We start from the raw sequence: 13,315 nt of genomic DNA, 5'->3' as shown, positions 1-13,315 counted from the left end.
GGGATGACCAGGGATGTTCTCTTGACAAGAAAGGGAATTGGACACTTTGTCTGTCCTGCTATTCAACATGTAATGACTTCAGTCTGTCAGGGAAAATGTACGCATTTTTCTAGGAATGTAGTGAAGTGAAAGAAGTCAAATATTAAAATATTAAAGGATACTACTTTAAGTAAAAATCTAACGTTTGAAATGATCAGGATGGAAAGAGAACTGAAATACCCTCCTAAAGTAGAAGGTACTTCAACATTTTACTCTGAAAAGCTACTCAAGTATAGTAATTACAGAAGTGAATGACTTTACAGAGGAGTGGAGAAGTGTGTAGTTTGGTTGTTTATTGGCAGTCAGCAGCACAGGAAGATGCAGAAAGGCAAAGCACAGCCAACATTGTTGCAGTGTCATCCTAACACAGTAACAACGTCATCCTAACATCGTAGTCTGACGTAACAGCGGTTAGAAACAGAGCTGAGGAGTCAGACGGCAGGAAAACAGGAACACCTCACAGGCTGCAGATCAAACGGCTCCCTACTCCCCCATGTAAGTGCACTACTTTCTCAGTGGTGATCTGACTTGGAAAAATAAATAAAACAGTACAGCAGACAGAAAGTACAGCAGTAGTGACATCAACGTGACACCAGGCTTGTGCAAACTAACATCTACGCATGTGTGCTGTGGTGTGTGTGTGTGTGTGTGTGGGGAGAGTGCAAACTATGTTTCCAGTACATACCGGGTGTGTGTGTACACCATGGTTCACCTGTGTGTGTGTGTGTGTGTGTGTCCCTCTCCAGGGTCTCTAGGTATGACAGAGGGCCACAGCAGAGAAGCGGACCTCTCCCTCTGCTCTCTCCACAAAACCCCGACACACCCTGGCTGCATCCTGGGGAGAGAGAGAGGAGAGAGATTAAGCACTAACCGTGGCTCTGGAGCCTCTGCTAAATTAATAAAATATTTAGCAGATGTTATTGTGGGTGTGGCGAAACGCTAGACGAACAGCCCAGCTAGCACAACCCTCTGGTTAAACAGGATACACTGGGACGACGCAGTGAGCTCAATGGCAAGACGTCTGACAGATGTAGAATGTCTATATACTCCATTCTACGTTGTTTAGATGTCGGCCAGGCATCAACATTATATTATGACGGGATACGTTATCCTAATGAACACATCCTCTCAACACTACATATTCCTGACTCTTTCTACAAGCTTCACCTGCATAGCGCTACAGGCCTGCTAGCTAGCCCTTTAGCTTCTCACATCTCCAGTATGGCTAAACACAGCAAGCTAGCTAGCCTTTTAGCTTCCCAGATCTATGTGAAATAGTCAGATTAATAATTAAATATGCCCTGGCAAATATTCTAATACTTGCCCGTGTAAACTACAACATTATCCCAGTTCAAACATACAGCTTGAACATATGCACTCCCACATCAGCTAGTGTAACAGTACAAATTTAGACCGTCCCCTCGCCCATACCCGGGCGCGAACCAGGGACCTTCTGCACACATCAACAGTCACCCTCGAAGCATCGTTACCCATCGCTCCACAAAAGCCGCGGCCCTTGCAGAGCAAGGGGAACTACTACTTCAAGGTCTCAGAGCAAGTGACGTCACTGATTGAAACGCTATTTAGCGCCCACGCTAACTAAGCTAGCCGTTTCACATCCGTTACACTAGCAATAGGAGGTGTGCACTCCCACATCAGCTAGCAATAGGAGGTGTGCACTCCCACATCAGCTAGCAATAGGAGGTGTGCACTCCCACATCAGCTAGCAATAGAAGGTATGCACTCCCACATCAGCTAGCAATAGGAGGTATGCACTCCCACATCAGCTAGCAATAGGAGGTATGCACTCCCACATCAGCTAGCAATACAAGGTATGCACTCCCACATCAGCTAGCAATAGGAGGTATGCACTCCCACATCAGCTAGCAATACAAGGTATGCACTCCCACATCAGCTAGCAATACAAGGTATGCACTCCCACATCAGCTAGCAATAGGAAGTCATGTTTTGGTCGCAGAGAAAAGCACATTGCAGCTGTTTAACCCATTTAACCCAAAACACATTTCTGGGAGGAGTCTAAGGTTCCATCAATACAAAATAGGCCACTGTCATGCCTAGTTTATAGATCAGATCAAGGAACCAATCAAGCGTCGCTGCCTCCTCCCTGTCCCCACGGGAGGGACGACGCGGAGCGTCCCGGCTGTCGGGGAGGGGCGGCGCGTCCCGGCTGTCGGGGAGGGACGACGCGTCCCGGCTGTCGGGGAGGGACGACGCGGCGCGTCCCGGCTGTCGGGGAGGGACGACGCGGCGCGTCCCGGCTGTCGGGGAGGGACGACGCGGCGCGTCCCGGCCGTCGGGGAGGGACGACGCGGCGCGTCCCGGCCGTCGGGGAGCCGCTACTTTTGTGAGAAAAAACACCGTGCTGCTCTGTAGGGTGATTCTTCGTAGGGAATAAAATCTGCCTTTACATAGTTTGACACGTCGGCTGGGATTAGATGAACCGAAGGTTCACATGTCCACTGGGATTACATGAATGGAAGGTTTGACACATCTACTGGGATTAGATGAATGGAAGGTTTGACACATCTACTGGGATTAGATGAATGGGAAGAGGAACGTACCTTGATGAAGGAGTCATCCTTGGTGGTTCCATGGTTCACCGGTCCCTCCATCCTACCATCTACACAACAGAATCAGAGAGAGAGTGTAAATACACACCTGGGGAGACGGGGCAGAAACACCGGGGAGAAGGGGCGGAAACACCGGGGAGAAGGGGCGGAAACACCGGGGAGAAGGGGCGAAACACCGGGACTCAGCCACACTCACCCAGCTCATAAAGCTGTCCTTTCACATTGACAAAGGTGATAAAATGGAAGTTCACGTTATCTGCCTCCACCTGAAAGAGAGGGTTGGAGAGAAAGAGGGTTAGAAAGAGAGGGAGGGAGAGTATAAAATATGAAGTTATACATAAGTAACATCTGAGGAGGTCCTTATGTTGCATTGTGTTCTCACCCTGCACTGGCCTTGTACTGCCACTTCATCATGAGCCTCTCTGATGGCCTGCAAGAGACAACAATATATACACATTTACACAAATATGAAGACATACAGGTATTTACATTAAACATAGTGCATGCGGAAAGAATTTAGACCCCTAGACTTTTTCCACACTTTGTTACATTCTAAAACGGATTAAATTGGTTTTTCCCCCCGTCATTAATCTACACACAATGGCCGATATTGACAAAGCAAAAAGCTTATTTACACCAGTATTCAGACCCTTTGCTATCAGACTAGAAGTGGAGCTCAGGTGTATATGGTTTCCATTGATCATCCTTAAAATGTTTACAACTTGGAGTCCATCTGTGGTAAATTCAATTAATTAAGCAGGAGTAGGAAAGGCCCACACCTGCCGATAAGGTCCCACAGTTTTCATATTTAACTAGACAGGTCTGTTAAGAACAAATTCTTATTTACAATGACAGCCTACTGGGGAACAGTGGGTTAACTGCCTTGTTCAGGGGAACAGTGGGTTAACTGCCTTGTTCAGGGGAACAGTGGGTTAACTGCCTTGTTCAGAGGGAACAGTGGGTCAACTGCCTTGTTCAGAGGGAACAGTGGGTCAACTGCCTTGTTCAGGGGAACAGTGGGTTAACTGCCTTGTTCAGGGGAACAGTGGGTCAACTGCCTTGTTCAGGGGAACAGTGGGTCAACTGCCTTGTTCAGGGGAACAGTGGGTCAACTGCCTTGTTCAGGGGAACAGTGGGTCAACTGCCTTGTTCAGGGGAACAGTGGGTCAACTGCCTTGTTCAGGGGAACAGTGGGTCAACTGCCTTGTTCAGGGGAACAGTGGGTCAACTGCCTTGTTCAGGGGAACAGTGGGTCAACTGCCTTGTTCAGGGGAACAGTGGGTCAACTGCCTTGTTCAGGGGAACAGTGGGTCAACTGCCTTGTTCAGGGGAACAGTGGGTCAACTGCCTTGTTCAGGGGAACAGTGGGTCAACTGCCTTGTTCAGGGGAACAGTGGGTTAACTGCCTTGTTCAGGGGAACAGTGGGTTAACTGCCTTGTTCAGGGGAACAGTGGGTTAACTGCCTTGTTCAGGGGAACAGTGGGTTAACTGCCTTGTTCAGGGGAACAGTGGGTTAACTGCCTTGTTCAGGGGCAGAACGACATATTTTTACCTTGTCAACTCAGGGATTCGATCCAGCAACCTTTCGGTTAAAAACCATCGATACACATGAAACTGTCGTGAAACACAGCAGCGCTGCAGTTCTTGACACAAACCGCTGCCCCGGCACCTACTGCCATACCCCGTTCAAAGGCACTTCAACAGTCACCCTCAATGGTACACATACACAATCCATGTCTCAAGGCTTAAAAATCCTTCTTTAACCCGTCTCCTCCCTTTCATCGAGACTGACTGAAGTGGATTTAACAAGTGACGTCAATAAGGGATCATAGCTTTCACTTGATCAATCTGTAATGGAAAGAGCTGTTCTTAATGTTTTGTAAACTCAGTGAACATTAAAGCATATTCATAAATATATCTACACCAACACTAAAAACATACATATCTACATATTAAAACATCTACACATATTAACCCATATAATGCATGTACTCCTATACATTACAACACCATATTGATCTGTGAAGCCATGCATCTCAGAACACAGCAGCTCTGCTCTCCTCTAGTGGCCGAGAGGAGAACTGCAGCTTCATGTCTGATGTGAGCTCGACTTGCAAGAACGGTTTGGTTTGTCCAGCGGCAAGATTCAAAAACCCTGTGGGCCAACCTCCAAACAAACCGCCAACCCGTCGCGCAACTTCAGCAACAGAATTACACCATGACTTGAAGTTCTCATATCGCCATGAAGTACCGCGTCTTAGCGGTCAAACGTCGATGCTTAAAAACCTCTTAAGGATCCGCCCCCTTTTTCAATTTCTGCCCAAAACTCAGCCTGTAGCTCAGGCCCTGAAGCAATAATATGCATATTATTGACACCATTTGAAAGGAAACCCTGACGTTTGTGGAAATGTGAAATGAATGTAGGAGAATAACACATTAGATCTGGTAAAAGATAATACATAGAAAAACATGTTTTTTTGTACCATCATCTTTGAAATGCAAGAGAAAGGCCATAATGCATTATACCAGCCCAGGCGCAATTTAGATTTTGGGCAGCAGTGGATGTGCAACATTTTAGACTGATCCAATGAACCATTGCATTTCTGTTAAAAATGTTGCATCATCAAGAGTGCCCAATTGGTTTATTGATACATTTAAGTTCATAACTGTGCTCTCTCCAAACAATAGCATGGTATTATTTCACTGTAATATCTACTGTACATTGGACAGTGCAGTTAACAAGAATTTAAGCTTTCTGCCAATATCAGATATGTCCTGGGAAATTCTTGTTACTTACAACCGCGTGCTAGGCGCATTAGCCTACGTTAGCTCAACCGTCCCACGGGGGGCCCACTGATCCTGTAGAAATTTTTAAACTGAAGTTTTAGTTAAAGTTGTAATATGTAACATTTTGGGCAACCGGACCAAATTCACCTAGAAATTAGTTACATATCTGCCATTGTCATTGAAAGCCAGTCTAAGAAGCGGTACATCTGTTCTATGCGTGTGATTTCTACGCTTCCCGTTCTTAAGTTGTTTCCCCCAGTTTTACTTTGGGTTTTGTACGCCAGCGTCAAACAGCTGGAAATAAAATACTTTGGGTTGAAAAGACGTTTCACAGCAGTTTAGAAGGTGATTCTCTACACAATACTTGCTCGTTTTTGCACATAAACTGAAATTAGGCAAACTATTAGAATTTTAGCAACCAGGAAACGTCGGAGCGATTTCTGCATAGTGCACCTGGTTAGGGTTAAACTTCGGTTCACGCCGTGTGGTTAAATTACGGTTTGGAAAAGACTTAAACAAAAACAAGTCTGGGACTGGGACTGGACCCTGGAGGACGAAAAGGAGAGTTTTCCAGAAAACTAGAGGACGGGCTACGGGAGAAGACGGGCTACGGGAGAAGACGGGCTACGGGAGAAGACATTGACGGAGGACATTATGGACTGGAACTGGGGAATCTTTCCATTGAGGGGAAAACTGACAGAGATACACATATTCATCCTGTTTGTGATGTTCTGTCCTCTGATACGGAAAGCTTTGAGGACAGAGATAATAAACATCATATTCAGCTTGTTTGTGATGTTTGGTCCTCTGATATGGAAAGCTTTGAGGACAGATATAATAAACATCATATTCAGCTTGTTTGTGATGTTCGGTCCTCTGATATGGAAAGCTTTGAAAGCCTGTTTGCAGATGGAGAGAGGTCCCAATGAATGTCCCAAGAGAACATGGGTTATATGAGTAGGGCCTACCTACACTACAGGCGTAACATGGGTTATATGTGTAGGGTCTACCTACATTACAGGCCCGACAGGATGTGGACACCTGCTCAGCGAACATCAGTCCAGAAACAACCTCATGTCCCTCGCTACTTCCTGTCCCTCGTGTGTCCCTCGCTACTTCCTGTCCCTCGTGTGTCCCTCGCTACTTCCTGTCCCTCGTGTGTCTAGCTACTTCCTGTCCCTCGTGTGTCTAGCTACTTCCTGTCCCTCATGTTAGCCTTGAGACAAACATCACTCCAGAAACACCAAAACATGTTGCATTGTAAACCATTTCTCCTTCTTGCTGCAGCTCATCTTGAAATAACAGAAACGCTGTGAAAAAGTCTGTGCATGATGACATGTTAGTCGTCAGGGTAGCTGTGAACAGTCTAAATGTTTAGTCACAGTGCCTGTTCTGTTGACATGTTAGTCGTCACGGTAACTCCTACGGCACTACCCTGGTGAACACCATCGGAGCTCCTCCCAAGCAAGGTATTTGATTGGTTTTATGTGTTGTGAGGCGTGACTTGATTTACACCGGGTTCCAACCCCTCTAGCAGATTTCTGACATGGATCTCCCCAGGTTTTCAGTTAAGGAAGCCTGGTTCACGAGGCCAGACGTGAGGTGTCCCCCAATAATATCTACCTTCTCCTGAAGTATGGACTCATTTACTACAGATCGAGGATTAGTGGAGGAAGCTTTGGCTAGAGGGAGTTCCCACCTTAGAACAAGTACACACTTTGGGAGGAAGGAGCGGTAATTGGGACATAGCCAAGGTGTGTGTGTGTGTGTGTGTGTGTGTGTGTTACCTGGTTGTTCTCCAGGTGTGTGGCTCGCTGGGCGGGGGTCATATTAGCCGTCTCATCTAGAAACTTCTTCAGAGCAGAGTCACCATCTGGCACAGAGACAGAGCTGTTACACACTGGTCCTGTCTGAATCTGGCTTCCCTACTAACTAAAACTACTCACTGGTCCTGTCTGAAATCTGTCTTTCCCTACTACTTTGTAAAACTACATACTGTGTACTAATCATACTACATACTATTTAGAATGTAGTGTTTAGTATAAATATATTCAGTAAGCAGCACATCAACATCCTACCCTCATCCACACTGAGAAGGCTTCATCTAATCAGCAATTGTGTTGGTTGATAGTCAGTCCTCGGATCTGATCATCAACTGATTATGAAAAGGCTAGTCTCTTCCTCAATATTCAGTGAATTCTACTAGATAAAGACCAGTCTCTTCCTCAATAGAGTTCAGTGAATTCTACTAGATAAAGACCAGTCTCTCCCTCAATAGAGGAAGTGAATTCTATTAGCTGTAAAGCATCCTGTCTATGACATCACTACATGTTCTAAATATCACATACTATAAACATTCTATTTTCACATACCCAATCAGCCTACTATTACGAACATCCCCCCTCCATCTTGGCTCCATGCAGGACCTGTTTCTACTCACCATACCCAATCAGCCTACTATTACGAACATCCCCCCTCCATCTTGGCTCCATGCAGGACCCGTTTCTACTCACCATACCCAATCAGCCTACTATTACGAACATCCCCCCTCCATCTTGGCTCCATGCAGGACCCGTTTCTACTCACCATACCCAATCAGCCTACTATTACGAACATCCCCCCTCCATCTTGGCTCCATGCAGGACCCGTTTCTACTCACCATACCGAATCAGCCTACTATTATGAACATCCCCCCTCCATCTTGGCTCCATGCAGGACCCGTTTCTACTCACCATACCCAATCAGCCTACTATTACGAACATCCCCCCTCCATCTTGGCTCCATGCAGGACCAGTTTCTACTCACCATACCCAATCAGCCTACTATTACGAACATCCCCCCTCCATCTTGGCTCCATGCAGGACCAGTTTCTACTCACCATACCCAATCAGCCTACTATTACGAACATCCCCCCTCCATCTTGGCTCCATGCAGGACCCGTTTCTACTCACCATACCCAATCAGCCTACTATTACGAACGCAAGTATGGGTATTCGTCATCAACCCTCCAGCTTGGCTCCATGCAGGACCAGTTTCTACTCACCATACTCTATGTGGGTGGGGTTGTTGGCGACTGCGTGCAGCAGAGCCACGGTGCCACAGGAGTTGACCACAGTCTGTTTCAGGAAGTAGAGGTCAGTACCTCCCGACACCTTCCCAGCCTGCTGCTGCCGGAACGACTCGTGCTGAAACACACGCCGTTATCATCATCATCATCATGCTACATCAGAGTCTCTCAAACAGTCCTGGGAACCCAGGGCTGAGGTTTAGTGTCCTGGGAACCCAGGGCTGAGGTTTAGTGTCCTGGGACCCCAGGGCTGAGGTTTAGTGTCCTGGGACCCCAGGGCTGAGGTTTAGTGTCCTGGGACCCCAGGGCTGAGGTTTAGTGTCCTGGGACCCCAGGGCTGAGGTTTAGTGTCCTGGGACCCCAGGGCTGAGGTTTAGTGTCCTGGGACCCCAGGGCTGAGGTTTAGTGTCCTGGGACCCCAGGGCTGAAGTTTAGTGTCCTGGGAACCCAGGGGTTGCACATTCTGGGTTTTGCCCTAGAACTACACAGGAGATTCAAATAATCAAATCAAGCTACTAGAGCAAAAAACTGAATGTGCATCACCTTGGGGTTCCCAGAACAGAGTTTGCTCCACATCACTGTGCTACATATTTCCAACGTAATAAAGATGCTGCTAGATCATTGGTTACCTGTTGTGTCAGGGGGAAGAGCAGCATGAGGGCGCAGCTGGGAGAAGGTACTGAAGACACTCCCTCATCCTCCAGCCCCAAAACATCCACGAAGCCCCAGCTACCACACACCCCCAGTCCACTGAGCACCTGCAACACACAGTCAAACAGAACATTAACAGGAAGGTTTCCTATCAGTCTCTAGAGACCATCTAGAACACAGCTCAACACCAACAGGCTAGACTAGAACAACCAGAACACAGCTCAACACCAACAGGCTAGACTAGAACAACCAGGACACAGCTCAACACCAACAGGCTAGACTAGAACAACCAGAACACAGCTCAACACCAACAGGCTAGATTAGAACAACCAGAACACAGCTCAACACCAACAGGCTAGACTAGAACAACCAGACCATCTAGACAGTGTATCTGGAACTCACCCAGTCAATGACAACACTATACTCTGTGTATATATACAGTAGAACGTAAGCCTAAACTATCAAGTTCATCTGCGTACACGTCACTGACAATCTGAAATGGTTCACCCTCACAGACACTGTGGTGAAGAAGGATGAAGAAATTTGGCTTGGCCCCCTAAAACCCTCAATTTTACAGATGCACAATTGAGAGCATCCTGTCGGGCTATATCACCACCTGGTACGGAAACTGCAGGGCTCTCCAGAGGGTGGTGCCCAACGCATCACCGGGGGCAAACTACCTGCCCTCCAGGACACCTACACCACCCGATGTCACAGGAAGGCCAAAAAGATCATCAAGGACAACAACCACCAGAGCCACAGCCTGTTCACCCCGCTATCATCCAGAAGGTGAGGTCAGTACAGCTGCATCAAAGCTGGGACCGAGAGACTGAAAAACCGCTTCTATCAAGGCCATCAGACTTAAATAGCCATCAGTAGCAGCTACCACCCTGTTAGTCAACCCTGCACCTTAGAGGCTGCTGTCCTATATTAATGGAATCACTGGCCACTTTAATAATGTTTACATAATGCTTTGCTTATTTCATATGTATATACCGTATTCTATTCTACTGTATTTTAATCGATGCCACCCGACATTGCTCATCCTAATATTGTTATATTTATTCATGCCATTATTTTACTTTTAGCTGGGTGAATTGTTAGATATTACGGCACTGTTGGAGCTAGGAACACAAGCATTTCGCGACACCCGCAATAACTGCTAAAATGAGTATGTGACCAATAAAATGTGATTTACAGAGCAGTTAAATGTCCGTCAGGTAGAGAGGGTAGAACTCGGAGATGGTTTGGTGAGCCCGAATTGAAACTCTACACAGTAATGGACACTAAAATGTCCATGATGACTCGGCGGAACAGGCCTCACATCAATAATATTATAATCACTAACGTTACGCATATCTCCGCTGATCTAACGTCTTTATCAGGACTTTATTACCGCACGGCAGTCTGTCCCAAATGAATAGCGATGAACTTCAAATCAGAGCCAGAGACAAGTTGATCTTTAGTCGCTCTCTCTCTCTCTCCATCCTTCCATCAGACCACACCCTGTATCCTAGACACCGGGTGGGGCACCAGGCGCAGCGTGGCAGAGATGCTACGGGGGAGACGGACGGTAGACTACAAGGGAGAGGCTCGATTCTAACGGCAGGTTCATCTCGTGTACCTCTGTCGCGCTGCCGTTCAGATGATAATCTGATCCTAACTAGTATTTCTAACTCCAGACCGAGCTAGGTCCATAATAACCCACCTGTTGGTTATAATGTCCTGTTGTCTGGTTGTAACGTCATATACACAACTGTCATCATATCGGTTATGACTCAGCGATATTAAATACACACCTTGTTCAGCATCTGAAACACAGACAGACAAAGAGAAAAGAGACATTATTTAGACAGTGAGAGACCGTTAGAACCGAGCAGCTGCGTAATTTAAGTCTCAGTCTTATGATATACGTATTAAAACCACATTTATTAAGATGGTTCTCTACCTCCGGGTTGATCTCCATTGGTTGCCACTCCATCCTGTTCGGTAAGGTTCGGTCCCGTATATCGGTATGTTGTCAAATCTGCTCTGTCGCAACCAGCTGCTGATTTGGGCGATATGATCACACCGCGACCGTCCACCCGCTTCATATGCTGCCAGTCATATTCCATTGTGCCGTTCGGCGGGGGTGGACGAGAACCGGAGAAAAAGCCAATAGATCCTCCCGTAGCCTCGCCTCGTCTGTAAACAAGACAATACATATTACAGTGAAGTATTGGAGGTGAGGTGAGAGAGAGATGTGTGTGAGGTGTTCTGTGTAGTTTTAACGAGCAGTCTACAAGGTGGACTGGTCCAAACCCGACACAACAGTGGACGCTTCAGTAGCACAGCAGAGAGTCTGGTGGGTAATGGGCGCGTTCGAGCAGATCACCTTTGTCAGATGGTCAAGTCTTTCGTATGTTGCGTTAGGGGGGATAGAAATGGACCTGACTTGTGCCTACATCATGGCCGTGTTCGAGAGCACCAACCCGACTGCCGACGGACTGATCTACAAATCACCTTGAATCATAAATGATGACTCGTTATTTGTAGATCAGTCAGTCCCAATGATACCCATGATACATTGCGTTTTTTGATCCTCTCGAACACAGCGTTCACTGAACTTTACAAAAATCATGTGATCGAAAGTCATGATGTTTTGACTGCACACAACTGCAAAATGTTGTAGTTGCTCTTTACCATAGAGAATGATAGAAGTCTCTAGTGGCCCAAAAGGTTGTAGTTGCTCTTTACCATAGAGAATGATAGAAGCCTCTAGTGGCCCAAAATGTTGTAGTTGCTCTTTACCATAGAGAATGATAGAAGCCTCTAGCGGCCCAAAATGTTGTAGTTGCTCTTTACCATAGAGAATGATAGAAGCCTCTAGCGGCCCAAAATGTTGTAGTTGCTCTTTATCATAGAGAATGATAGAAGCCTCTAGCGGCCCAAAAGGTTGTATTAGCATGGGCAGCCCCATTCAGGGCTTCCCCCATTTAAATGTAGCCAATAGAGGAGGCTGGTGGGAGGAGCTATAGGAGGACGGGCTCATTGTAATGACTGAAATGGAATTAATGGAACGGAGTCAAACAAATCAAATCAAATTGTATTAGTCACATGCGCCGAATACAACAGGTGTTGTAGACCTTTCAGTGAAATGCTGACTGACCAGCCATTAACCAACAGGTGTTGACCTCACAGTGAAATGCTGACTGACCAGCCCTTAACCAACAGGTGTAGACCTCACAGTGAAATGCTGACTGACCAGCCCTTAACCAACAGGTGTAGACCTCACAGTGAAATGCTGACTGACCAGCCCTTAACCAACAGGTGTAGACCTCACAGTGAAATGCAGACTGACCAGCCCTTAACCAACAGGTGTAGACCTCACAGTGAAATGCTGACTGACCAGCCCTTAACCAACAATGCAGTTTAAAAAATATGAATAAGAAATAAAAGAAACAAGTCAATAAAGAGCAGCAGTAAAATAACAATAGTGAGGCTCTATACAGGGTATTACGGTACAGAGTCAATGTGGAGGCTATATACAGGGTATTACGTTACAGAGTCAATAGTGAGGCTATATACAGGGTATTACGTTACAGAGTCAATAGTGAGGCTATATACAGGGTATTACGGTACAGAGTCAATGTGGAGGCTATATACAGGGTATTACGGTACAGAGTCAATGTGGAGGCTATATACAGGGTATTACGGTACAGAGTCAATGTGGAGGCTATATACAGGGTATTACGGTACAGAGTCAATGTGGAGGCTATATACAGGGTATTACGTTACAGAGTCAATGTGGAGGCTATATACAGGGTATTACGGTACAGAGTCAATGTGGAGGCTATATACAGGGTATTACGGTACAGAGTCAATGTGGAGGCTATATACAGGGTATTACGGTACAGAGTCAATGTGGAGGCTATATACAGGGTATTACGGTACAGAGTCAATGTGGAGGCTATATACAGGGTATTACGGTACAGAGTCAATGTGGAGGCTATATACAGGGTATTACGGTACAGAGTCAATGGTGAGGCTATATACAGGGTATTACGGTACAGAGTCAATGTGGAGGTTATATACAGGGTATTACGGTACAGAGTCAATGTGGAGGCTATATACAGGGTATTACGGTACAGAGTCAATGTGGAGGTTATATACAGGGTATTACGGTACAGAGTCAATGTG

At 46.4% G+C, this 13,315-nt stretch overlaps 1 protein-coding gene across 1 annotated transcript; it reads right to left on the bottom strand.

Annotated features, from left to right (window-relative positions):
* Positions 1-307: 307 nt before the first annotated feature.
* Positions 308-11,233, bottom strand: LOC118947011 (ubiquitin carboxyl-terminal hydrolase isozyme L1-like). The gene is made up of 9 exons (XM_036972011.1): positions 11,085-11,233; positions 10,936-10,947; positions 9,115-9,243; positions 8,462-8,603; positions 7,206-7,291; positions 3,013-3,060; positions 2,827-2,896; positions 2,622-2,680; positions 308-874 (listed from the first exon to the last, which is right to left on the bottom strand). The coding sequence occupies exons 1-9, from the start codon at positions 11,115-11,117 to the stop codon at positions 791-793; spliced, it is 663 nt and encodes a 220-aa protein (XP_036827906.1). The 5' UTR covers positions 11,118-11,233; the 3' UTR covers positions 308-790.
* Between the last annotated feature and the right edge of the window lie 2,082 nt (positions 11,234-13,315).

Source organism: Oncorhynchus mykiss, unplaced genomic scaffold, assembly GCF_013265735.2.
Source record: "Oncorhynchus mykiss isolate Arlee unplaced genomic scaffold, USDA_OmykA_1.1 un_scaffold_87, whole genome shotgun sequence".
Classification (NCBI taxonomy): Eukaryota; Metazoa; Chordata; class Actinopteri; order Salmoniformes; family Salmonidae; genus Oncorhynchus; species Oncorhynchus mykiss.
This window is presented reverse-complemented; position numbering and strand designations above follow the sequence as displayed.